The sequence below is a fragment of the Aquarana catesbeiana genome, linkage group LG01 (assembly GCF_042186555.1).
Source record: "Aquarana catesbeiana isolate 2022-GZ linkage group LG01, ASM4218655v1, whole genome shotgun sequence".
In the NCBI taxonomy this organism is placed as follows: domain Eukaryota; kingdom Metazoa; phylum Chordata; class Amphibia; order Anura; family Ranidae; genus Aquarana; species Aquarana catesbeiana.
The window spans coordinates 284,384,414-284,407,287 of NC_133324.1; the positions used below are offsets into that span (position 1 = coordinate 284,384,414).

General features: G+C 39.5%; 2 protein-coding genes across 4 annotated transcripts in view; both read left to right on the plus strand.

The window, feature by feature from the left end:
• The window catches only part of SLC2A11 (solute carrier family 2 member 11), a 49,885-nt gene extending 45,617 nt beyond the window's left edge, over positions 1 to 4,268 (plus strand). For all 3 annotated transcript variants that reach the window (XM_073629198.1, XM_073629197.1, XM_073629199.1), the window contains 2 exons: positions 654 to 781; positions 2,155 to 4,268. In XM_073629198.1, the coding sequence (XP_073485299.1) occupies positions 654 to 781; positions 2,155 to 2,355 (329 nt within the window). In that variant the 3' untranslated portion in view covers positions 2,356 to 4,268. The remainder of the gene's footprint in view (positions 1 to 653; positions 782 to 2,154) is intronic.
• A 5,669-nt stretch (positions 4,269 to 9,937) lies between these two features.
• The window catches only part of LOC141108509 (uncharacterized), a 164,615-nt gene continuing 151,678 nt past the window's right edge, over positions 9,938 to 22,874 (plus strand). Inside the window, exons 1-10 of the mRNA XM_073600219.1 lie at positions 9,938 to 9,958; positions 12,169 to 12,267; positions 12,438 to 12,598; positions 13,696 to 13,820; positions 15,197 to 15,326; positions 15,461 to 15,609; positions 15,691 to 15,875; positions 18,853 to 18,963; positions 20,172 to 20,273; positions 20,803 to 20,878. Of these exons, the coding sequence (XP_073456320.1) occupies positions 9,938 to 9,958; positions 12,169 to 12,267; positions 12,438 to 12,598; positions 13,696 to 13,820; positions 15,197 to 15,326; positions 15,461 to 15,609; positions 15,691 to 15,875; positions 18,853 to 18,963; positions 20,172 to 20,273; positions 20,803 to 20,878 (1,159 nt within the window). The remainder of the gene's footprint in view (positions 9,959 to 12,168; positions 12,268 to 12,437; positions 12,599 to 13,695; positions 13,821 to 15,196; positions 15,327 to 15,460; positions 15,610 to 15,690; positions 15,876 to 18,852; positions 18,964 to 20,171; positions 20,274 to 20,802; positions 20,879 to 22,874) is intronic.

Consider the following 22,874-nt stretch of genomic DNA (forward strand, 5'->3'; position numbering starts at 1 on the left):
CGCTAATTGCATATCCCTGCTTTAGGGGCTATCTATCCAGGAGCTCACTGGTTCATATTTTCTGGTCTTGCCACAAAGTACAACCAATATGGCAAAAAATTTCTCATATCACCCAACCACTCTATGGGCCATAGTCTTACATTGGAAATCTTCAGTTATCCCTTTTTTCATAATTATTGATAGAATAGATACTATCATGTTAATGGAAAGAATTTTCTTTACCTTACATGACAAAAGGCTTTATTTCTTTTTCTTTTTCCAAATATAAGCTTTATTAAGCACCAACAAAGGGAAAATGCTTTATTTCTCTATTAAATGGAATATATGGGTTTCCAAACAACTCTCTTTTTTTGCTGTGTCCCTTTTTCTACAAATTTTGGTGATCTATGTTTATACTGTTTTTGTATTTTTTATCCATATTATTTAAGTTTTATATGATTTTTAGATCCTCTGTACCATGTTTTATTCTAAATTTGATATGGATTCTTATTGAACTTTGTCATTGTTACGATAATGTTTATTTATTTTATTTTTTTGCTCTGTCAGTGGAGCTTTATGCCTTTGTCAGTCTTTTTGTGTAGTATCGGACATTTGCAAATAAATAGTGATTCTTTGTTTACAAAATTATTTTCTGATTTCTTCCTGATTAATAGCTGGGGTCACAGGAATCATGCCAGCAGAGATATTTGATCAAATGGCACGCCCAGCTGCATACATGATCTGCGGCTCCCTCATCTGGATCATGCTGTTTATTGTTGGGCTAGCATTTCCCTTCATTGTGGTGAGCGAGAGTTATTAATTTTTTTTTTTTTTTTTCAGTTGCTTTTTGCTTTTGCAGTCTAAAGTATATAATGTCAACACACTTACTAGACATTTTGTTTAATAATTTTACTTAATAGACTATGTCAGGAAGCAAATTTTTACAATGTTGGTGATGTGAGACTTTGGGACAAAGTGTCCTTCAGTTCATTTTAACCCCGATTTACACTAGGTCCAAACGCAGTATTCGCCATGGACATATTCAAGAAAATGACTGCTCAGTAATGCAGGGTGCTGTAATGACCATACGCTGAAAACTGTGGACGATCAAAGTGAAGATATGTTATCAGCACACCAAGGATTCCTCGAAATTGTCCAAAGCTTTATTTTCATGGTCACATGGTTCTTTGCCATATGTTTAGCATGTGACCACGAAAATAAGGCTTTGGACCATTTAAAGGAATACTTGGTGTGCTGATGACATTTCTTTACTTTTACCGGTTCACACTAGAACGAGGTGTGGGAAAACTGTGATCCATGCGCATTTCCTGCACCGCGTTAAAATCGCACTGCCATTGTGATCTGCAGTGGGTGTCACTGCAATGTTAACGATACCCCAAATGCAGGTCGCAAACAGTGCATTTGCAGACACATAGACCACATGGTACAAAATGATCATGCGATCATGTTGCAGTGCATTTCTAAAACTGGTGCATGAACTACTTTACTGCGATGTGGAGCGATTTGAGCTCATTTAAAATGAATGGGCTTAAATCACACTGCACTGAATCTCATGTGAATTGCACAGGAATGTGTTGCATTCCCTGTGCAGTTTTTGGTGCGAACCTAGGCTTATGATACATGAACATCATGACATATTGGACTAATGTTGGTTATCGTGAATAAAAACTTGATTGTCTAGAGTGGCAAGGATCATTATGGTAACCACTATACATTGGTGAGTTTACACTTTGGCATTACCATGATATGTTACATGTTATAAGGCTAACTGAGCACTGGGTCCAGCAAGTTCACATTTTACTGTTCATATTATTTGTGCCGAACAAGAACAGTCATCTGTTTTCAAATTTGACTTTCTCTGAACATACCTATAACAGTTCATCTTATGAATGCATAACCCTACCACTGCTTCTGTATTGTCTGGACATACTATTTACCTAGCTAGGTTATTTTTGCATTCTCTCTGCAGAGATCCTTAGTCTCACTCTTCTGCTATACATCTTCTTACATTTTTCTAGCTAGTTATAGCTCCGTATAGTACTCATGCACTAATCCTTGTAATTTCTTGGTACACATCAAGCTCTTTTCCTCACACATTTGTTCTCAGTCCATTTGGTACTTTTCTGCTGACTGACTTCTACCTTTCCATTTCAGCAAGGCCTCGGTCACTTCTGTTATCTCCCGTTTATGGTTGTTTGTGTCAGCACCGCTGTGTATGTTCGATTCTTTCTCCCAGAGACCAAAGGAAAAAGTCTTCTAGAAATCACAGAGGAGTTTGCGAAGCACAGGGCAAAATCACATGAAGAGCAAAATGGCTGGATTGCACCTATGGAGATCAAATCCACCATGTTATGATGATGATAAAGTGTTTCCCATGGTAGCATCAAATGTTAATGTCATTTATTAAATTACAGAGTAGTGGTATGAAATATTCACCTACTTTTGTTCTGCAGCTATAATAAACTTGAACTTTGACTACATTTAAACTGAAACTTGAACTGGAATTTAGGTGGAAGGGTCAAGACCTCTGCTGGCTTAAGTCTTCCTGCATTATATTTTTTTCAGAACTTGACATAGGACAGTATAACAGGGCATCACTTAAGAAAAAGTTCACCTTTTCGGGCAGAATTTCACTTTACATAATAAATAGAAATGTTTTCCAATGCCATTTCTGGCCCAGCCCTCCCAATGTTCTTTTCTCTCTCTTACCTTATCCACATGATATTTAGAATCTTGTCAGTCTTGTGTTGTATCTTTGATTGGATTTTCAGATTGCATCACTTCCTGTAGCTTGTATTAGCATTCACTTCCTGTTAGGTCATCTCCAGGAAGCCTTCACTTCCTTGTTGCATCACGTGTGATAGGGCATGTTCACCACTCTAGACCTCATCTCCCTTATTACTATGCTATCTTCCACCTACTTCCTATACAGTCTGATTGTACAATCTCCTTTAGATCTCCCATCAGCTATGTAGTACAAGGGCCTGTCTGATTGGATACACATTGAATGGATTGTTCAGGTGTGTCCTCTATTCCATAGTTCCGGTAAATCTAAAGGAAAATGTATAGAGATTGTACAATCAGATTGCATAGTGTATGGCCATCTTTATACAAGTACATAGGAGACAGTGGACAGAGACACTCAGTTGTCAGGCCTCGTTCACATCTCCACATAGCGAAGACTCACATTCCCGCATGCATTTGTTTCGGGTGTTTTGGAGAGTTTTCACTCATCACGTATAAGGCAGTCCATTCACTTGAATGGGCTGCCCTATCTGCAACAATCGCCCCAGAGAAGCTCCAGAACTTTTTTGCGGAGCATGGAGCATTACTGCAGTTTTTGGTGCATTTACCACACTTGGGGAGCCTTTAACATGTAATGACAACACAAACACGATGCACATTTCTGAAACACATGGCAAAGCGCACATTTTCTGTGCAGTTTGCCATGCATTTGGAAACACACAGATTTGAATGGAGCATGTGGAGCATGTTTTTTGGCTTGTTTTTTCCAGTGACACACATAGGGTAGCCCACTGATTTCAACACGTTGCAAAGTAGCTCATGGGACATTTTTGTAAATTTTTTACTGCATTTGTCACCTATTTTTTCATATGGCAAAATGTGTTTGCTTCTGTGTTTGGTGTGCCGTTAACAATTAATGACACTGAAAGCGCAACTAGGTAAATTTAGGTGTATAAATGTGGCCATACACTATACAATCTGATTGTACAATCTTTGTACATTCTTCAGATTTACTGAAACTATATAATAGGAGGACACACCATCTATTCAATCACTCTGTATCCTATCAGGCAGCCTCTTGCACTACATCAGGGGTGTCCTGTGGGCTGCATGTGGCCCCAGGCAATTTGGCATGCACCCTTAGCACCCTTTATACCAGGAAGTTTTTTAAATGATCTGCAAACTACAGCCATGGATGGAGGTAGGCCTTGTCTTCAAAACCAAAGAAAACTTGTATTTGTGTGCAACAGAGGTACATTATTGGTATATTGGTACATAGGGGAGCTGGATTTTAGGGGGAAAATGTGAATTTAGCCTTTAGGTCTATACTCCGTTGAATTCCTAATGTTTCTCCTCAATGTTGCCTTTCTACCATAACCAGAATAAATTCAAATGTGAACGTACATTATATTTGCACTGCCTTTTAATTATGTTCTATCATATTTCCAGAAATTAGAGTATAAGAGATGAGCAAAGTATGTTGTTTCCTTACCTCTTTATGAAGAATAAAAGATTTCCCCTTTGGTTTTCTCATTTTTATCTGGAAAATATAGTGATTGTGCAGCATGTACCTTTGCAAAGAAAAACAAAAGAGGGGAGGGGGTTCACCCACAACACATGGGGGGTTGATTTACTAAAACTGGAAAGTGCAAAATCTGGTGCAGCTGTTCATGGTAGAAAATCAGCTTTTAACTTCAGCTTGTTCAGTGAGGCTTTGACATAAAACCTGGAAGCTGATTGGTTTCAATGCAAACCTGCACCATATTTTACACTCTCTGGTTTTAGTAAATCAACCCCATGGAGAAAGTTGTTGCTTTTAAATGCCTTTGAAGTGGGACCATACCCACAATATTTGCTATTTAAATCTTTGGATTTGTTCCATAGTTGTTTATAACATCACAGGAGGAAGTGGAAATGAATAGTAAGCTGTAGCATGTAATAGAGAGAGGCGAAATGACAATTTTGTTTACAGATCATTATTTCATAAGGACAAAGTGCAGTAACCCCTCAAATAGCAGGACATGAGGAGATGTACCTTTACTTCCTGTTCTGCCTGATATGGGCTTTTGAACAGCCCTTTTTATTTCCACCAATGCTATGTTATGGACTGTCATTATCTATCCAAAACAACTTTGTCAAATTTGGCCATCACACATCACAATGTGTAGATCAGGGGTAGGCAACCTTAAAGAAGTGGAGATCTACCTTAACAACACGGGAGAAGTCAAAGATCACCGGGCACAGTGTCGCCTCTTCACACCAGTTTTAAACCTGTAATTGCCCTATTATTGTGTCTAAATCACGTGCATTGCACACCAATCATGGGTTTAAATCAAGTGGTAAGGAGGCAACATAGCTCCTGGGCAGAACAAAGCCCTCAGTATGTGACATCAGGCATGTTTTAAGGAATTTGCAGTTCACAAGACAGTCAGATACAGGTGTTATAATATAAAAGAGCCTCTCGCTCCATGGGTCTAATTTACAGGTTTCATTTAAATTCAGAGAGAGAGGGGTCAGGCACTGCTGACATTTGCATGATAGAAGCTGCCATGTTTACTCCACACTTTTAGAAATGACCCTCTTAAAATGTGAATAGGTCATAGCATAGCATCCTTTCCATTTCTTTTAAGATATTTTTTTTGTGTTAAGCCTCTAAAAGGTGGAGCAGTATATAATGTTAGGTGAAAGTCAAGCAGCCAGATATTTTTTTCCTGAAGAGAGTGTTGACAGAAAAAGAAGACATCGGAGGATTTTGGCATACATCTTAACATTGGTAAATTTCATTATATAATTCTCTTAGCTATTTTTGTACTTCTTTTTTATGTATATATTTAAATTCTTACATATGGGTAATATAATGAATCACAATAGGAATAGGAATTAGTAAGCCTTTTAGTACACTATGCAATTGGAATATGAAAAATGGAAAAAAAAAAGAAGATTAAATGTATGTGTAAAAGTAATTTGTTAACCTCCCTGGCGGTTTTCCCGAGTGTGGCTCGGGGTTAAAATTCAGTACCATTAGCGGTAACCCCGAGCCACACTCGGGATCGCATTGCAGGATCCTGGGGCGGCGTTACTTACCTTGTCCCCGGGATCCTGCGATGTCACCCGCAGTGTCCGAGGGCTCCGTCCTCCTCCGAAGCCTCTCCGTGCCAGGCTCCGTTCCCTGCGAGCGGCGCGACGCACGGGGGCGGAGCCTGGCGGCAAATTAAAAAAAATGTCAAAAGCATAACACATACAGTACTGTAATCTTACAGATTACAGTACTGTATGAAATGATTTCACATCCCTTTTGTCCCCAGTGCTTTGTCCCATGCCCTGCATGCAATTTTACATGATATACACTGTTCTTTCTGCCTGGAAACTGGAGATTGTCCATAGCAACCAAAAAGTGTCCCTTTACGTCAAAAGTGGCTTTAGACCAGCTAGAAAACAGCGATAGTAAATTATAACACTTGCAGAATTGAGCGATAGTGAATTGTGGGGAAATTTATTTTATTACTATTTTTTTTTTTTTTTTTAATTATTTATTTTTATTTATTATATTATAATTTATGTTTTTGTGTTTCAAACTTTATCATACCCGGGATATCTACTAGACTCTGGTTTGGACAGATTTAAGTGTGTTATTGTTAAGATTTACAGACCTACAATATAAAACGCCAAATTTCCATGCAAAATAATGGTACCGCTTTCAGCACCTAAAATCCGAAATAATCATACCGCCAGGGAGGTTAATCAGTTCATACTTCTTGTCCCTGTGAAGAAAGTGAGGGAAAATATGCCAGATATTACCTGGATCTGCATTAAGTTACTTAAGGTCTACCTATTTTGCTGATAAACAAGAATTTCAGAAAACTGACCCTCCAGCCTAGAAGCAGTCTGTTCATTTCTTCTTCTCCTACTGCAGAAAAGAGATGGATTATCCCAAAACAAACACATTTCTGCCAAACTTAAGAACTTACAGTGTATCTTAAAAATAGGTATCCCTTTCAACTGACTTTTTCAAGTAATCCTTAGGGACCAATCAAAATAAAGATAGTGAACTTTATCTTGAAAATAATTTGTAAATAACTTCACATTTCTAAACACTTGCTCTCCCATGTTTTCATGTTAACGTGTATGCATAGCCCAAAGGGTTAAATTTTTTTTATTCTCTTTTATGTCCATGCCCATATCTCTCTTGTGTCCCTTTACATCTGGCTAGCTCCAGGTTTGATCCAATCTGGCAAAACAAATGGAAGGTGATCCGTTCCCCTCTGGCTGGCCGTATCAGAGGGCATTTGGGTGTAAACAGACAGCTGTCCATAGAACAGTGCGGGCTGTACCCGTGTTTGCTCTTGATAAGTGGAGCGGAACTATCATCTGGCTGCTCCGATCAGCACAGCAAAGGATCAGTGGACAGACCCCCTGCTGAGCAAAACCAGATCTGGTCCATGTGAAAGGGGCCTCACCTTTCCCTGCTCTGTCCAAAACTAAGGAAAGGGTTTTTCCTAGAGGTATACTTTAAATATAGACATTTATAAATTAACCACTAAAGGAAAATATGCAATTACTATGCATCCATGCTTAATAACTGTTGAGATAACATATCACCTACACAAGGAGCACATGGAGTTCAGTAAGTTGGTTGTCTCATAGATTTGCAATATGAGCAGGTACAGTAAAAAAAAAACTGCCTTTGTATAACACTGCGAAGCAGGGTCAGTCTATGCAATTAACAAGTATGGCTTCTCTCGTATACCCTGTTTCCCCCGAAAATAAGACCTAGCGTGATTGTCGGTGATGGCTGCAATATAAGCCCTACCCCCCCAAATAAGCCCTACCCAGTTTCCCCGAAAATAAGCCCTACCCTGAAAATAAGACCTACAAGGACTTTAACTAGGACTTATTTGGGGAGTAGTGCTTATATTGCAGCCACCACCGACAATCACGCTAGGTCTTATTTTCGGGGAAACAGGGTACATACACATATAATTACAAATTATATAGAGAAACAAGGTTTTTAAAACTGTGACATATTTATGAGATTGTATTAGGATGATCTCCTTTACATGCATATCTCATTAAAGTTAAAAAGATCATACATTTCCTTTAAGAAAAATAATAAATACAGATAGTGCATGTGATAATGTAGTTCAGTGACAGATTTCAGTGATATTCCTCATCATTTCATCAGTCCTTTTCAGTTTCTTATTAACCTACTATTTCCAGATAATGTATTTCATGAGCTGCTTCAAGGCAGTCAAGCATGTGAAAGCTGTGGCACAAGTTTAGCAAGATTAACAGAATAAAAAAATAACTTATGCCAGAGGTATCATCTGGTCTGCTCTAGATCAGGCTGGATCATTGTGCAATTAGGCTGCTGTGCTTCTGATTATTTTGATTGTACTTTTTTGTATGCTTAAAAGGCATCTACAATGTTTTTACTTTTTTTTTTTTTTTTTTTTATATATCAAGTAATGTGATCAGTTTAATGTTGGTAGGCTTAAGAATGCCTGTTAACGTTGACAAAATTGTGTTTCTATGTAGATTGTATTCATATATGTACATAGGTGAGCCATATTTGCTTATTACATTTGCAGACCCTGCTTCCTGCTTAGCAGTAGTGCGCATGATTGTGCTTGTTCCTCTTTCTCGGTACATGCCTAGATTTTGTAAATATGATCCAGTTTTATTATCAAGACATACATAATGTAATCTGGTTAACCATTGTAATTTTTGGTCAGGTATGCATGGCTTGATCTTTAACACACATGGCCAGGCCTGCATCTAGCTGATCTGATGCTTAGCTAAAAAGGAATTAAAAGGACTATACATTCCCTTTAAGCAGATAACTCAACTGTATATTGGTATAATTATATACAGTATATTATATACTGTTGATTCCATAACCCTTGCACTATGCTATAAAATTTCATAAATAGAAATATTTTATGTAACAGAAACAGGGGCAGTGTTCATTAACCTTATTTTGTTTTGGCTCGGACAATGGGACCCCCATTGGTCCAGAATACCTAGAGTCCATACAATTTCTTCTTAACAATGTCAATGTTTAATTCAGCAAAACTCAGAGATAACACCATCGTCCAAATAGATGGTACATTTCTTAAATGATTTACAGTAGAACTTGGTATCAAGAGAACAACTCAGAGTGATATATTTAATGATAGGAGAAACCTGCACCATGGCTGCAAGAAGGATAAAGACCTGGTATCTTTTCCATGAGGAATGACACTAGTCTTACCTCTCTAGGTAGGAGTCCCCATGCTCACCCCCAAAGAGGAACCCCATGTGTATACAAGCTTCCAGTCTAGATTGTCTCTACGTCCTTCACACAGACTGGACTGTTGCTTTCCTGCTAAAACTCCTGATATACCTTTCAGTGATCTCCCTGAACGGCAAGCAATAGCTGCACAGAAACCTAAGTTGGAGGGGGCATATTACAGAGCTGCTATACTACTTACCAAAACTGTAGCTAAGTCACACTACCAGGTGACAAAATCTTGTGGCAACTGGAGAAACTACAACTATTACTCTGGTGCTCAACGTGCAAAAAGCAAAGATAACTGTAAAGTGCAGAAAAGTGAAGAAATTACATTATTTAAGTGTTTAAGTGAGACAAATCAAAGAAATGTACTGTGCTTTTTACTATAGTAACACTAGTTGTTTTAAAATTAACACTGTTCATACCTGAGGAATAAACAGAAATGTAAATCATATTTTAAGGAATATACCACCTAGTTTCCTCATTTTCCTCCCCGACTCACAAAAAATAATGTATCCCTTCAGTATAACAAATAATATAAATGCTGAATCAATAAGCTAAAATGTAAATATAGTTGAAATGTAAAAATTGATCTGGTCCATGTTGGGTAAAAAGTTGAGGAAGTGGTTAAACTATCTCTTCACTATAACTATAGTCAGTGTCAGTCACAAGTGTATATTTTAACATACTGTTAATATTGCAATCGTGTTTCAATTTCCTACAGATACGGCTGGGAAGATTTTCTTTTACAAAGTCATCGCCAATGGTTAAAGAAATTATTTTTTTGTAATTCTTTGAAAAAAAAATACTCAGAAGCTAATGAGAAGCCAGAAGTTACTCAGTGAACTTGGGAGGGAATAAATGATCTTAAAACATTACTAAATCAAGAAAATCTCCTACATTAATCGTCTCTTTTAATACATGGCTGTGACTGCTGCTCGGGTATGTTTCCTTCTACTCATTACGTTATAGCTTCATTGAAGTCATACTGACTGTCAATACAATATCTGTGTGTGTTAATTATAACAAAATGGTATACTAAAAAGCTATAATGTATGTTGTTTGCAATAATATTTGTATATTTCAGCCACATGACTGTTATTTCTAACTCGTACAATTCTTACTGAAATTAGAGCAAATCTAAAGCTTAGTGTATTAAGCCTATAGGGAGCCTTTAAAATATATTACTTATACAATGGTAATTACCATTCAAACCTCTGGTAACATCCAGTGATAACTGGACAAATATGTACAGTGCAGTGCTAAAACTGCAAAATATATTTTAGTTATTCTGCAAAATCAGGTATAGGGTAACTGTATGTTTTAAAAAAAAAAAAACCCTTACCCGACACCTTATCATGTTGTGTAACATCACTACAGACCTTGACCTTTTTCCCATTGCTGTGGCCAGCCCAAGGCCTGCATCATTTTGGTACGTTTTGGTCCCCAGCTCTTTGATAATTCATGCATGGGTGGCCTAGCCGTGGAGATTAATGGCTATGTGCATCATTGTCCATCAACCTTTACGTCTCACAGTCACCTGAACACAGTTTATGGTAAAACAACCAGGCCATGCGCAGGCCACAGCAACCAAAAGAGGTTTAAGTTCGTTTTTAAGGTCTGTAGAGAAGGTCTACATAATAATGTATTGAGATTGTTTATATAACATGCAGTAAAAAAATGGGACAATCTTGATGTAAGTGTAAGTGCATCAATGGACCATACAGACACACTACTAGGAGCCTATCAAGCACCAGTAGTCTGTTTTGTCACATAGTCAGAAAATATTACCATTGTTTTCTTGAAGGTGTTCTGAAGTAATACAGGCTGTGCTTTGATAACCCTTTCCTCTTTTCTGTTACTAAAGGGTTGATTTACGAAAGCAAATAGGTTGTTCTCTTTGCAAGAGAAGTTCCCCCAGCTTAGTGCATGTGGTGAAAATTTGTTGTGCAAATAATACTCAGTTCCATGCAGGAAGAAACAAACAAAAAAAATATATTTTGCTTGCACATGACCGGATGATGGAAGTCAGCAGAACTTCACCTTAAAATTCCTTTGCAAAGTGAACAGTCAATTGCCTTTAGTAAATAACCCCATACTCTGTACTGCACTTTTAGAACAGTTAAATTTATGTCCTCTGTTCACACTAGTATGTTTTCTCCTGCGTTTGCAGTTGTGCTGCACTATGATGTATAATGAATATAGAGTTGCATTAATTGCCATGTGTGTGTGTTTTTAAATTATATGGCCATTGTTATTTGCCTTTGTATAGCTTTGTTGACATTTTGGGAAAAAAGCATTGGGAGGAGGAAACCACTTGTTACAGGATAGAAAACCCTGAAATACACAATTTAAAAAAGTGCAAATTGCTCAATTTGTGCATTTATAGGCTTCCTATTCAAGTCTATGGGGCTAAAAATGCCAAATTCTGTCTCAAAAGTAGCTCATGGAGCTTTTGAAGGATCAGGCATCAAGTTACAGCTGCTCATATGTAAACAGCCACCATTGACATAAATGAGATTTTGTTTGTTGATGGTTTTGTAGATTTAAGCTACATTCTACAAAACGCTCTGGGGTGAATGGGACCTTTTAGTACGCAATGGATGCAGCTGTCTTGATGCTAATTGCATCTGAATACTGTGATTTTACATTTTGAAATGACTGGTTTTACCATACTTATTCGGTCACATCCAATTGATTCACAAAATAATGTTATGAATCAATTTTATCATTAAAAACCTTGGACTCTTGGTCACTTGTTTGGAGCTCTCATTGGGTTTTATGTATGTTCAACCACAAATCTGGATACTTTCCCTGTTCCTGAGGGATGTCCACATTTTGTGGAGTGTTGCAAAATCGGAGCCAGTGACAACCTCAGTGACCCTTAGAAAATCTGAATCCAGGTCACCATTTTTCTTGTGTTTTGATATCAGAACTACATGTCCTACAGTCATGAGAGTAGCTTAAAATTTGAATATTACAGGTTAGTGAGAGATCTTATACTTGTCACTAGCAGAAATATTACAAAGAACAGCTTTTATTTAAACCATGCCAGGTTCATGTTAGCACTATGCAGAAAAACGATCACATGTTTGTGCTTTCAAAATGTATTTTTACATCAATCTAATTAAAATGACTTGTCATGTTTTCAGGTGATCCCTCCTAATTTACCACTGCTAACTCTCGTTCTGGGCATTGGTGGCACCTTCCAGTATGGTCTGCACATCTCCATCATCAACTCACCCTCTAAAGTAAGTTGCCTTGATTAAATACATAGCCTGAGGTTCTGTTATAGCTAAACTATAAAACGTTTCCCAGCATCAATAGAAATGGTTTACTAAGTAATGTATTGCATAGTTTATATAATAACTTTATATTGTTCCATGCAATTCATTCACTTTAATTGTTTAATTCTCTTTAGTATATTCAGAGATTCATCAACAGCACATGGGAGCAGAGACATGGGTCAGTTCTCCATCCAGACACTGTCATGCTGCTCTGGTCCATCATTGTGGCTATATACAGTATTGGTGGACTACTGGGGTCTTTTATAGTTGGACAACTCGCAGTGACGTTTGGAAGGTACGTTCTATTACCATTTTGTGGCTAAGACCCACTTTGGAAGATTTATGATTTTACTGTCTGTCCTGACATGCCCTTCTATATGTAACTGTTTAAAGATGTAATATCGTAGTCTACCTGTCCCCTAATCTTACTCCTGTTGCGCACTGCCTTACTGTGTCTCAAAATTAAAAAAAAAAATTTCCCTAAGATTATTTTGTTTTAAGGCAGTCAAACCTGCTTAAAGGAAATACATTAAAGGGAATGCATGGTGGTTTTGTACATTGTGTTCTTAGACAGCTAAATGTGGAATGAATCAGAGAAGTAATTAACTCTAAAGCCAGTCATACATGGATCAAAATTTAGCTGGTACAGCAGGGACTGGCCGAAGTTCGATCCATGTATGGGCACTGAGGTTGTACAAGAGTCAATCTACCCACTGACGTCTGTACAACCGCCCTGACAGATTTTCACCGTTCAATCAGCGCTGCAAGCTATAGCCTTCAATACTGATCAGTATTTTTACGACAGTGGGGACGTTTCCCCCCTGTCAAAATACATTAGCTCAGTGGGGAGGATTCTCCTGTTTAAACCAGGTGTGTGGACGGGGCAATTGGGTTCGTTTTTTTCGTTCAACCTGCTGGTTGAATGAAAAAAAAAATGACTCATCTATGGGCTGCTTTATTAGATGGCTCTATCAAATGTTTTAATGAGACCCATCCTGCTTAAAAGGAATCCATTAGAGCAGTGCTGTCTCCTTAATTAAATCATAATCTGGGATTCCTTTGTGTATTAAATTAACAGGCTCATCAATAACAAATTTTATATTGTTTTATGAAGTATTATTTTAAAAATAATATACTATATATAAAAGTTGGGCTAGTTAATCTTTAAGAGAAAATAACATTGGGACACCAGTGTGCAGCATACTGTAATATAATCAAATATAGCTGCCCCCTAAAAAAATAAATAACATTCATAGTTTGCATCAACATTTAATTTTATTATTAAAATTATTAATTTTATATTTTTTTCCTTGTCTTGTTGGTATTGTTATATACAAGTTTGCTGAATATTTTGAATGAAGAATGCAATCTTCAAGTGTTTTTTATCTGTAGAAAGAAAACTCAACTATATAATAATGTAGTTGCATTGGTGGGTGCTGCCTTCATGTGTACAAGCAGAGCAGTCCAGTCGTTTGAGATGATTATACTGGGAAGATTTATTTATGGAATAAATGCAGGTAATAAAAGTAAATATACACATTGCCAATACCACCCAAATATCTGCATCAGTGCTGTAGTATCAAGCTCTTGTGTTGTGGTTTATATTAAATGGATATGTAACTTCTTTGAGTTCTATTCACACCTGTGTGTTTTAGGTGTGGTGCATTTTAAAAAATACACGTTAGTCCAATATTAATGCACCTAAAATGCATGTAAAACACATGTGAACCGGCTCTTAAATATAAAACATTAGATAGATCTGAACTACACATCAGTCTTGCAAGACAAGTTCTACCAAAGACCACCAAAAATGGTCCTTTGTCAGATCACACATATATTTACAGATTTATGAATTGATGCTGTCATATACCATATGACTGTTGAAACATGAAGAATGTGAATTTTAAAACCTCTTTCGTGTTTTTACTGCTATCTAGGACATCGTTAAAATGATTTACCTTAATAGAGACTTCAATAGAATTAAAAATCTGACAGAAGACCTAATCCTTCTGCACTCTATACAAAACTATTATTATTATACAGGATTTATATAGCGCCGACAGTTTACGCAGCGATTTACAACATGAGGGCAGACAGTACAATTACAATACAATTCAGTACAGGAGGAATCAGAGGGCCCTGCTCGTTAGAGCTTACAATCTAGGAGGGAGGGTCAAGTTATACAAAACGGTAATAGCCGTGGGGGATGAGCTAATGGAGAAAATAGTGCAGTTGTTAGATGGAGGCAGGATAGGCTTCTCTGAAGAGGAAAGTTTTCAGGGATCGCCTAAAAGTAGATAAATGGTTGTGACCTATCAATAATGGGCTTGTGTCTGGGGCTACCTGAGCACCTCTACGGTTTGCTTGCTGGCAATGTGTGAATGCATTCTCCAAAGATGACATGTTTTGACGTGTCTCTGACCACACCTTATAGAAATGTCAAAGAATATTTGTCATGCTGGAGAACTTATGCAAATGTTTTGAGGCTCATTCAAACTGTGCATTGATCAAATTTCAATATGCAAAACACATTATCAACAGCAATCGGTTATAGTCCATGTTCAACCGGTCTGACTTCACTGAAGAGAAATCTGATTGGGTACTAAAGTTTACTGCACTTTGCGCTCTGCACTGTTTTCTGAACATTTCCACGTGTCTAGAAGGTGCTGCTAGTAAAAGTCCATGAACACAAAACATCTCCTTCAATTTTGCTAAACTTTCGGTTACTGCTAGCAGCCAGTGACAAAGCTGCTTTCTTATATCTATTGGCAATTGGACACCTAAGTGTGATTCATTGTGCCAGGCTTTCGCTGCACATTTGAGTGCATTAAAGGTCTAATATTTGCTGGTTCTGTTTATGGGAAAGTTTTTGGTATTTTTCTTGTCTTTTCAGGTGTGAGTTTGAATCTTCATACAATGTACATTGGGGAATGCGCCCCTCAGAGTAAGCGTGGAATGATCACAGTTTCTGTGTCTTTTGCCATTGCTACTGGAAGATTGATGGGTTTCGTGGTAGGGCTCAGGTACTTTCTACATTACTATTTTGCTTGATCCTAAGATATTTATTATGAAACTGTCACCTGTATAGTTCTTTCTAGATTATAAACACTGACGTATTTGATCTGTGCATAATCAGTAAAATTTTACCCTATTGTAGAGAAATTATGGGTACAGAGGAGTTGTGGCCCTATCTTCTGTCAATCAGTGCTCTTCCTGCCTTCATTCAGTTGGTGACATTGCCATTTTTCCCAGAGTCCCCCAGATACCTTCTTATTGACAAAGGTGACAAAGATGGTTGCCTTAAAGGTAAGGCGATCAGTGGCTTAGTGGTTGCCTATCTCACCCTTGCGCACCCCTATTGATATTATTATGAATGTGTATTCCTAGCTATGCAGCAGCTGTGGGGTCCAGGAGAGCACAGTGAAGAGATGGAAAGCATGCTGGCTGAGAAGAAAGCATTTGGAGAGCAGATCAAAGGTGTGAAGGATCTCCTGACAGATCGATCGGTGCGCTGGCAGATGATCTCTCTAATTCTAATCTGTGGAGCTATGCAGCTTATCGGCATTAATGCAGTAAAGTATTTTTTGGCTTATTATTTTGAATTCTATAGCTGTCTAAAAATCCTGCTACTGATGTTTTGGAATAATGTTTTACAGTGGTATATCTACAGTATGTCTTATATTGTATAATACATAAGAAATGTCAAAACACCCCACACACAAATCTGTCATTCTCATTATTTTTTTAGAAAGGCTTGGGGGTATTTTTCCCTGCAGTTATTTAGCAGTAGAATATTGCGATATGGAATGCCAATCAGGGAAGGACTGGAAACCTTTGGGGAAGTTGGACAACTCTTCTGGGAAGGCTGTCTACAAAGTTTAGGAGTGTGTCTATGGGAATGTGTGACAATTCTTCCAGAAGTGCATTTGTGAGGTCAGGCACTGATGTTGGACGGGAAGGCCTGGCTTGAAGTCTCCGCTCTAATTCATCCCAAAGGTATTCTATTGGGTTGAGGTCAGGACTCTTTGCAGGCCAGTCAAGGTCCCTCAACCCCAAACTTGCTCATCAATCTCTTAATGGACCTTGTTTTGTGCACTGGTCCAAATCATTTGGTGGAGGGAGGATTATGGTACAGGGTTTTATTTTCCGGGGTTGGGCTTGACCCCATAGTTCCAGTGAAGGGAATGCATCAGCATACCAAGACGTTTTGAAAATTTCATGCTCCCAACTTTGTGGGAACAGTTTGGGGTTGGCCCTTCCTGTTCTAACATGACTGCGCACCAGTGCACAAAGCAAGGTCCATAAAGACATGGATGAGCGAGTTTGGGGTGGAGGAACTTGACTGGCCTGCACAGAGTCCTGACCTCAACCCGATAGAACACCTTTGGGATGAATTAGTGCGGAGACTGCGAGCCAAGCCTTCTCGTCTATATCAGTGTCTTAGCTTACAAATGCACTTCTGGAAGAATGGTCAAACATTTCCATAGACACACTCCAAAACCTTGTGGACAGCCTTCCCAGAAGAGTTGAAGCTGGTAAAGTTGCAAAAGGTGGGCCAACTCAATATTGAACCCTATTGACTAAGACTGGGATGCCATTAAAGTTCATATGTGTGTAAAGGCAGGTGTCCCAATACTTTTGGCGATATAGTGTATGAGTACTATTGTATAATGCCCAGCATACATTACTGAGCCTCAGTTCAGACTAGATGCGGTACGAATTCACAGCGAATTCGCTGTGGATTCTGCACCGCATCAAAATCGCAACCCATTCATGCTAACCGATTGCAGAGTGTATGTTAAGTTAATGACACCTGGAAATCAGTTTGCGATCTGAATCTGGTGCGCACGAGTTTGGTGCGAATGCGATTTGAGCCATACAAATCCATGGCTCAAATCGCAGCTCAGAGACACCGCAGGTAATTCGCACAGGAATGTGCTGCGGTTCCTGTGCGAATCACATGCGGTGTCCCACACCGCATCAGTGTGAGCTTGGGCTGACTGTAAGGGGTTGATTTATTAAGGCACATAGACTGTGCACTTTGCAAAGTGCAGTTGCTCCAGAGCTTAGTAAATAAGCACAAGCTCTGCTGACTTCTATCATCCAATCATGTGCAAGCAAAAATGCTGTTTTTTTTTTTTATCTCCTTTGCATGTGATTAGGTATTCTTTGCAAAGTGAAGCTTTACCTCATTTACTAAGCTCTGGAGCAACTGCACTTTGCAAAGTGGACATTCTATTTGCCTTTAGAAAATCAACCCCTTTGTTTCACTCTGATTGATACCCAAATGTTGAGGTATCTCTATCCTGTGCCACCAGCTCAGCACAACTTATTTGTATTGTATTAGTACTGCCCCCCCTCCAGTCTTTCTCTGATACCAATATGTAACTTTTAGGAAAATGTCTACATTGTGCTGCAATGTAGTGGAATATTTAAAGTTTAGTGGAAATCCTAAGTAAAAAGTTATCTTGAAGAGGAGTTGTGGATGTAAACCTGATTCATGAAATTTGACCTAAGCACATATATCTGTAGTGTTTTCTTATCTCTCTCCAAAGCACTAAGTCCCATGTCGTTCTGTTGTTTCCTTGCTCTGTTATCAGCATCATAACTTCTGAAAAGTTCTCTGTCAACCAAGATAAAACCAGCCTGAAATTTGTGTCGGGGGAGGTTGCTATTAATAGATTAGCAGAGAGCTTGTCTTGTCACAGCACAACTCTGCCAATTCCTTCCTTCCTTTGCCTGTGTGGAGAGGGGGGGTGTGCCTTTCCTCCAATCAGCTGTCTTGGCTGTATGCCAAGAATCCACTCCCAGTGCTGAACAGGAAGAGAAAATCTCTAACACAATGTACACTTTCTAAAGTATATATAAAGCTGAAGACAGCAGACATACATGTAAAACCTATATAGGGAGATTTGTTTCATCTCTGTGTATCTTCTGAGGCTGCTCACTTCACTGGGTATATGTGAGGGCTTACATCCACTTTAATGAAGGAGAGTCGTATGTTTTTGGATTGTATTGCATTTATGGCAGGCATGTACATTTGCATCACTAATGCCTCGTTTCCACTGAGCGGATCGGTTCGGTTCGGTACGGTACGCTTTTTTGGGTGTTTCCATTATGAAAGCGGCCCAACAACCGAACCAAACCGTTCCATTCAGGGTCCTGCTTCAGATGTAGGGCCATAGAAAATGGAACGGTTCGGTTAGGGCGGAGCTACGATACAATCCACTGATTGGCGAACGTGTGACGCCATGCTAGACATTTTTTCTAAACCCACGTATGGCCCCTGTCGGTCTGACTTGCAGTGGAAACGCTCGCCTGAATAGGCCGGATAATTCTAGGCCTTCCTAACTGTACCGACCCGAACCGATCCGCTCGGTGGAAACGAGGCATAAGGTTACACAAATACAAGGAAATTGCCTATGTTGGCAGAGTGGTATTGGGGAAGACTGATTTTGTACATTATTTTTCCAAATCACATGAATAACATTTGCTACAAGACAACGCAATTTGTTTGCCATTGGATAATACTTGTTTTCCTAATTACAGGTGTACTTTTATGCATATGATGTCTTCCAAAATGCAGGAATTCCAGCTAAGGAAGTACCATATGTGTCACTTGGGATTGGAATTATAGAGATTCTTACAACTGTGCTCTGTGTAAGTCAGTCTGTATGGTTTTCATTTACTGTATCTCTTATTCAAAAAGCAATATTGCAATTCATGCATAAGATATCAATAAAACAATGCTGAACTTTTTTTTAGCATATATACTGTATATAATATAATTCTCATCTTTTGGGACTCCAGGGGTGATCTCCTCACTATGGTTTTTGGCTCTGTGCATGCTTACTCACTTGTGAAGTGTGGGTGCATCCACTTCTCTTGTTGAGGACCCCCTTCGTAATGGCCATGCCAGAGTTCCCAGGATGTTTAAAGTGTCAGTAAACCCCAATTTCCTTTGGCATTGGGTCTAAAATGATATTTTCTGTGCTCAAACCTTCTTTCTAAAACATATCCGTAAATAGTAAATACCTGGATTATCATGCCAGTTTCATGTAGTTCCCTATGGAGAGTGGCAACACAGTTCTGGCTGGTACTCCGTCTTCTGCATTGCCATCCTCTCTGTGTATGCTCCAGTTTTCTCCAAGGAGAAATACATCCATTTCCTTCCCCCCAAGCAACCACCCCATGTGACAATCTTCTTGTGGGGCAACTCTAGCAGATGATTCTAAAGATAAAGATTTTTTTAATAGAAGGTTTCATTTACCAAAAAAAAGCATTACTTCAGTATGTATTTTGCGCTATAATTGATTTTCTTTTAAACGTGTGACTTCAAGAGAATCACTTGGCTTTATGCGGCCCTCAGGAAAAGAAGGGAACGTCCTGCTGTGACCTCTGTAGAACATGTAACTTACTGCAATAAAGCTAGACCCAACTATCCAAAAGTTGATCGCAATAAAAAAATGTCTTATCTTAGTGAAATAATGCTATCTATGGGCAGTTAATGTTACAGTCTTATTTAATGCTCATATGCCATAAGTAATTAAAATGGGTTTATATACAGTTTAAAAACGGGTTAGTTTAACTTTCCTGCATCTCCCAAAAACTGAAATATCAATATTTTTTGAACCAATGTTTAATTAAGAAAACCGTGATATATTAGCTGTTCATAAAATATTTAACAATATGGTATTAGCGCACAAAACAATGGACCCTTTACACAACAGTATCTTCATATTCTACTGACAGCAATAACACAGCATGCTCTATGGAAGTTCTTCCACTTAGTTGTTGTATCTCATAGAACTATAAGGTACAATGTGAATGACTTTTCCTTTTTCCCTTCCCTTGCTGGTTATATACAGGGTTTTCTCATTGATCGTCTGGGCAGGAAATCCCTTCTGTGGGTGAACTATTCCATTCTGGCTCTGACTCTAACCTTACTTACTGTCACTCTCTTTCTCCAGGTAAGGACCTTCCCACAGCAATTCTATTTTTCTGCAATGCCTCTAAAGAAACCTATTGATTCACTTAATAATATGTTAAAGGGAAATATAATCTGCAATGCTCTCAAAAGCTTTAGTAGTATCTATGGCTTTGTTGAAATTGAAGCTGACCTCATGCTTCTTTTAGCCTGAATCACACAGAATTACACAGAGCCCAGAATATTTTTTCTCTCATATCTCGCTACCAGACTACATGGCTAAACTCTATTCCAGCTACTGCTTGACAAGTAGATATTGATGTACTGTGCAGTGCCAAGCAAAATAAAAAAATGATTTATCTGAGTTTATCCAGGTTCTTGTAATGTTGAATATATAAACTTTTAAGGGTCACCAGCATCAATAATCATTTTTTTAAATATTACGTCAATTCTTAGTTGAACTTGAACTCTAATTCCAGAACTTGATATAATCAAACCAACAAACTTATTCAATGTAAATTAAACAGAAGACATATTTCACACACTGGACTCAAATTGTGTTTTTCCCATAGGACTTACATACTTGGATTCCATACGCATCTTGTGTACTCATCTTTATCTTCACCTTGAGCTATGGCATGGGACCCGGTCAGTAACCTTTGGAATTTATCAATGCGCTGCAAATACTGCTTTCATGTTTTCCTTGACATTTTTCCTTGAGTGATGACTATGCTCAAATAAAGGACTCAAAATTTGGCAAATTTATAATTAGTCTTAAGCCCCATACACACGATAGGACTTTGTACAAACTTTCCCTTGGATTTTTGTACAAAGGGCGTTGCCCAAAAGTTTGTCTTGCATACAGAGGACAGAACTTTTCCAGCCAACTTTCACCATATCACGTGGTTTTTCAGCTCTTTACCACCACCCTTCGGTCAACTTCTGTATTGTTGTCTAATATTGTGTCAATCTCGCCACTTTTATTGGCGAGATTGACACCTTGCGAGCCAGGTTCACACTGGTGCGGGGATCCGACTTGGATCCCCGCCAATGCCAGGCACTGTGTTTGGTATGAATCCTGAGGGGGAACGCCGCGCCAAATTTTAAATAAAAAAACGGCATGGGTTCCCCTCCAGGGGCATACCAGGCCCTTAGGTCTGGTATGGATATTAAGGGGAACCCCCTACGCCGAAAAAAACAGCGTGGGGTCCCCCCAAATCCATACCAGACCCTTATCTGAGCACGCAGCCCGGCCGGTCAGAAAAGGGGGTGGGGACGAGCGAGCGCCCCCCCTCCTGAGCCATACCAGGCTGCATGCCCTCAACATGGGGGGTGGGTGCTTTGGGGGAGGGGGCGCCCTGCAGGCCCCCCACCCCAAAGCACCTTTTCCCCATGTTGATGAGGACAAGGGCCTCTTCCCAACAACCCTGGCCGTTGGTTGTCGAGGTCTGCGGGCGGGGCGCTTATTGGAATCCGGGAGCCCCCTTTAATAATCATAAGGGGGCGTGGTCATAGGATGACATGACGGGCCACCGCTGGCAAAAGAGCGCCAGAAGATAGTGGTGGAGCCGGCAGAAGATGCGGACACCGGGAGAAGACGCCGGAGAGACCCCCGAAGTCGGAAGAAGACCCCCGAAGTCGGAAGAGGACCCCCGAAGTCGGAAGAAGACCCTGAAGCTGCCTAATTAAATTACTTTAAAAACCTGTGTACTGTGTTTTTTATTGACACTTTTTTCCCTAGGTGAATGGGTAGGGGTACGATGTACCCCATACTCATTCACATAGGGTGGGGGGGCCGGGATCTGGGGGCCCCCTTATTAAAGGGGGCTCCCGGATTCCGATAAGCCCCCCGCCCGCAGACCCCGACAACCAACGGCCAGGGTTGTTGGGAAGAGGCCCTTGTCCTCATCAACATGGGGACAAGGTGCTTTGGGGTGGGTGGCCCGCGGGGCGCCCCCTTCCCCCAAAGCACCCACCCCCCCATGTTGAGGGCATGTGGCCTGGTACGGTTAAGGAGGGGGGGGCGCTCGCTTGTCCCCACTCCCTTTCCTGACCGGCCAGGCTGCGTGCTCGTATAAAGGTCTGGTATGAATTTTGAGGGGACCCCCACGCCGTTTTTTTGGCGTAGGGGGTTCCCCTTAAAATCCATACCAGACCGAAGGGCTTGGTATTCCCCAGAAGGGAATTCCCTCTCCCGCCCAACGCAGTAGGAAATTGTGTTTTTCCTATTGCAGCTAGCGCAGATGTACATTCTCGCGGCTGCGTACTGTAGTTTGTACAAAAGTCCGATGGCTTTGTGTACACACAATCGGACTTTGCTCCATCGGACTTTTGTTGCCGGAAAGTTTGTCCGTTCGCACAGCCAACAAAAGTCCGATGGAAACTGAAAAAGTTTGTCCGATGGAGCGTACACACGGTCGGATGTTGCTCCAAAACAGCTAATTTGCATGTTTGTTGTCAAAAAGTCCGATCGTGTGTACGGCCCTTATGAAGCATTGTTCTGTAAGAGTTTGCATTTCAACTACAGCATTATAAAAATGTTGTGTTTTGGCATACGTCTTCAACACAGTTTTACTGCATTTTGCTTTATTGGATGTTTTTGCATTTCAGAGTGTGTTTTGGTTTTGCTGCATTTTGTTCAAAA